Source organism: Dufourea novaeangliae, unplaced genomic scaffold, assembly GCF_001272555.1.
Source record: "Dufourea novaeangliae isolate 0120121106 unplaced genomic scaffold, ASM127255v1 scaffold24, whole genome shotgun sequence".
Lineage (NCBI taxonomy): Eukaryota > Metazoa > Arthropoda > Insecta > Hymenoptera > Halictidae > Dufourea > Dufourea novaeangliae.
The window spans coordinates 722,164-726,796 of record NW_015373905.1 but is presented as its reverse complement, the minus strand read 5'-3'; the positions used below and the strand labels follow the sequence as shown (position 1 = coordinate 726,796).

The window sequence follows — 4,633 nt, the reverse complement described above, 5'->3', positions numbered from 1 at the left end:
AACATTACGTATGAGTAACAATTGTCCAATTACACTCGAATGTGGACGCATTTTAATCGGGAGAATTTCTTCAATTCATTCATGACATTTTCATTAAAATATATTGCAAATTGTAAAAGTTTAAATTTTCATTCGTGCGTCATTCCTTATCTCATCTACGTCTTTTTACATTGTATGCCGATGGGTCGGTCGCTGGCCTTGGACGTTCGGCGAGAATCGAAATCTCGCCACGAGCCGTAGGCCGTAGCTATTCCATCGTTCTCCTCACGGGTAGAATTATATGCGGGACATGAGGCAACAGCGTCAGAAAAACGATACTGTCCGGCAACATTGCCTTCGCGTAGGAAATACACAAACCCAGCTTGATGGTAACGGGGAATAAAATTTATTTGTGGGTACTGCAGCTAGATGTCGTATTATCAAGCCGTCCCAAATATCGATTTTGTGTTTCCGCTGGCGTCCGATTGTTTACATCAGCGCTTCGATCGATTCGGAGTTGCCACAAAGGAGTCTCCCCCCTTAAATGGCATCAATGGGCACATTTTATTAAGGTACGTGCATTTTTTGTGGGTGGAAACATTTCTGAGATTTCAGGGTCACTTTGATTTTTTTAACGGAATAACCTATTCTTGTACCATAGATCGATAGAATATCAAAGTCTGAGTAAAAATGTGTTGACCTTCGTATGTCCTAAACCTAATAGTTAACGAGATATTTATAAAATAATTTTTAATACGTACTTACTATTTGGAAGCTATATACATATAGGTGCTCGAAACTCTGATACCCCTAAACTTCAATACAGCGATTTCAATACAGTGATTATTTTGTAAATATCTCGTTAACTATTAGGTTTCGGACGTATGAAGATCGACACATTTTTACTCAGAATTTGATACTCCATCGATCATTAAGTTTGCCAGCCGAGTTCCCGCGCTAGCGGTGGCTACGCGCTGCGACTGGTAGGCAGCGTTACAGCGGGAACTTGACCGGCAAACTCGCGCTCTAATTGGTCGGGGTTTTTCGTTAATATCTCGGTAACGAAGCCTCAGATTACATTGTTGCTAAGGAAAAAGTTGTTCCAATTCACCCCCCGAGTGCCTCGTTTCCGGGACGGACAACATTTTTGTTATACCCTGTATACGTTAAAACTGCCATGTTCTTGGATCCTTTTACTAAGCCTTACAAAGCTAAAATGTGATGGCTAATTTCGATCAAGATGCTTAGTTTGGTTTAATATTTTAGCTCGCGTAGCATTTTCATCGCACGCACCATAAACAATTATCATATCGCACTTTTCTCTGTTACTGAACATATTAGTTTTATGGTTTCCACAAATTAATCTATAAAAACATTGTGCTTAAACATCCGCTGTCAAAGCTAATCGTATTGTTAGTACTAGTAGTTAAAATAATGTTGGTAATTATTCAGAATAAGGGAGCCACCACAAATTTCAATGACCTTGAAATATGCTGTGAAGGTCATCATTCTGAACAACTGTTTCCAATACATATGTATAATAGTCGGTCTCTTTCAGATTTCGAGATATTCGCAAAACAAGTTAGTTTAAAGCTACACAATTCTTCGTTAATTTATACATTTTTTATATTTTAATTAAAAGGTTTATGCTGCTAAATTACAGTATTATTGCAATGTTAAATAATAAAACCTATTACTTCACAGAATTATGGATTATTCTGTTTATTTAACTATAGAATCATGTAATCATGAATCTCAATTCACACGTCATCACGATTTTTCAAGCATTTTTGATGCTCTGACAAAAAATGTTTCCAACAAAGATTTATCAGCACTTCCTATTCTACAAATTCCAATATAAAAAGTAATATAAAAAAATTTTTTTTAATAAAAAATAAGGTCAACTTGATTTTTTTATGGTCACTATATATCTTTTACTTAATAATATTATAGCTGACGTCAAGACGAATTCAACGACCTATATATTATTGTCCTTAAGTATTGAAATAACGTTAAAATAGTCGTGAACAGCTGATTTGTGGTTCTGGACCACTCTGTAACGGCTCGAATAAACACTTTACCGAACATATCGATCTTTCATGTAGATATCAAATAGGTAACGATACTTTCGTGAGGTATAAACGGGTATCGATTCGGTGCCGTATTGGATTGGTATCCATTCAAGAAGAGTCGGTATTGACACTTGTTACTAAGTACCCAAAGTTTTGATACGTATCGATACTTCCCACTGAGCACTTTGGCTATTGAATCGATTGAATATCATCAATAGTAATAATATCGATCCCATCACTACCTGTATACGTTCATAGTACATACACAAATACTGTATATATTCATCTTAATTTAATAGGAAATCTTAACAAATATTTAGCATTCGATATACATAGTGGTAAACATATTTTTGTGAATATCTCGAAAACTGAAAGAGATCAACTATTATACAGTATGGGTAAAAGTTGTTCAGAATGATGACCTTGACAACATATTTCAAGGTCATTGAAATCGGAGGTGGCTCCCTTATTTTGTACAATTACCATAAAATTATCTACCTATATTTCCTAACTGATTATAGCAAGAACGTTCATGCCATTACTATGAAAGACTAAAATTCTGAAAATAGTTAATTTTTGAATTTACAACTAATATTTGATACACACCATTAACTGTTTATCACTTCCCGCATGATCACTTCGTTCAAAAAGTACTGATTTTAGCCCAACCACATCTGATTTTCTCAGTAATATTAATTTATTAACCCTTTAGTAACAACTTTCAAGTAGTTTCAACATCGACAGAAGAACAGTGTCCCGTAAAAAATGTTATTCAAGCTCTCATTTAGTATGCAAGCACTGTTACTAACGTTTATTCATAGAAATCTAAGCAAATGTACCAATCAATCAACCTGTCATTTTATATGCACTAACAGAATGGAATATTATAACTCGGAAAACGACTGTGAATGATCAAATCTTACTGCACTAGTCCATCACTGGTATTGAATAATTCCATCATAAATTCCACGCCAATCACCAGTAATTCGTAGCAGATCAGAATTTTCCACGATAATTTTACTCACTGACACACTCGCCGTGTTTTGGCCCGTCCCATGTGCCGTCAGACCGACAAGTTAATTCGTACTCTCCGTGAAGCTGATACCCACGGGGACACTGCAAGAAACACTTGAAACCCGGCCGACTGGTCAACCTTCGCCTACCCCTCCACGTCTTTGACGTTGCCACAGGAAAACACACTAAATGCCCTCGACCCTCTGGATTCAGGGGCGGGCAGGACACATTGTTTAAATCTGCGGAAAATAAATAAAAATAAATCACGTCGTTTGTCGGATGTTCGTGTCGTTAATGAAATGCATCGCCAATCAAAAGTGTAGGATCGAATATTATATTTAATTAATGAAACTGGAAAGTAATGCTTAAGGGGATGTTTCGGTCTAGAAATTTACAAAACTCGATTTCTTTTTAAATTTTATTTTTCCAATCTCCAATCTTCTAGGAATTACGTATTTAAATGAATTTGTTGAAATTCGAAAAATAATTCCCAAAGTTATAGGTATTTGAATAATGACGGATGTATAAGTTAAACTGGCCACTCCGAACTCACTAAGTCTTTGTTCGACTGTTTTCAATTGGTTAATTTTTATGATTATCGACGATGGCAGGAATGTCAAGAGTTGTTTTTTGAAGAGACAGTAGGACTGGTATATGGTCTCCGTAGAGTAGATTAGCGCTAAGTTAGAAAAATTATATCATTTTCTTCACGTAAAAACACGTTTTTTCAAACTGGTAAGATAAATATACCAAGAAGTTATTAATCAATTCAATTGCGACTTTTTTTACTTTAAAGAATAAACTCTATTGGGGGAGGAGGCTATCCTCAAACATTTGGAATTTTCAAAGTTGTATTTTTTTAAGGCGTGGGAAGGAGGGAAAAAATACGGTAAAAATAAATTTATACTTGAAGTAACGCCATTTCGTTAAAAATATTTTTAGAAAAAATGTGCATAATAAATATGTATCCAATGAAGTAGCTTTCAGAAGAATTGAGGTCATGAGAAAGTATGTCCGCAACCTTTATATTCAATAATAAATATTTTTAAGCAATTTAAAATAAAAATTTGACCTTGCAATTATTTACTATTGTGGTTAAGTTTAGTATCAGTTATATTATATTAATTCACTTTTATGTCGGGAGTTGTTTTACTTTGTTGATTGACAGAAAATTAATTCGCCACACACTCTTATAAGTAATTATATTCGGTTTCATATCCTGTCTAAAATGTACATACGTAGATAACTACGTATTGATAATATACAGGAAATCTTTTTTGTACGAAGTATCCAATTTTATAATATGTTAAGCATGCGTACTATTAAATATGACTGATAATATGTCGATTTATTATTTAGTAAATGAAATATTGAATTTCGAAGACTTTTGAATGTTCGAGATTATATTAATTTTTTTTTCCTGTTCAATTTAAGGAAAAAATACTTACGGGGTACAAATTTAAGCAAAAACAACATGTAACTATGTTGTACGACACTGTTTGAAACCAAAAATCTACGCCCACGGAGGACTCGTAAAACTAAACTTTTTAATATTCCACCATTTTGAA

General features: G+C 34.3%; 1 protein-coding gene across 1 annotated transcript in view; it reads right to left on the bottom strand.

The window, feature by feature from the left end:
- LOC107193749 overlaps window positions 1-4,633 on the bottom strand; it is a 124,560-nt gene that overhangs the window by 15,505 nt on the left and 104,422 nt on the right. Inside the window, exon 11 of the mRNA XM_015583253.1 lies at window positions 3,077-3,304. Within this exon, the coding sequence (XP_015438739.1) occupies window positions 3,077-3,304 (228 nt within the window). The remainder of the gene's footprint in view (window positions 1-3,076; window positions 3,305-4,633) is intronic.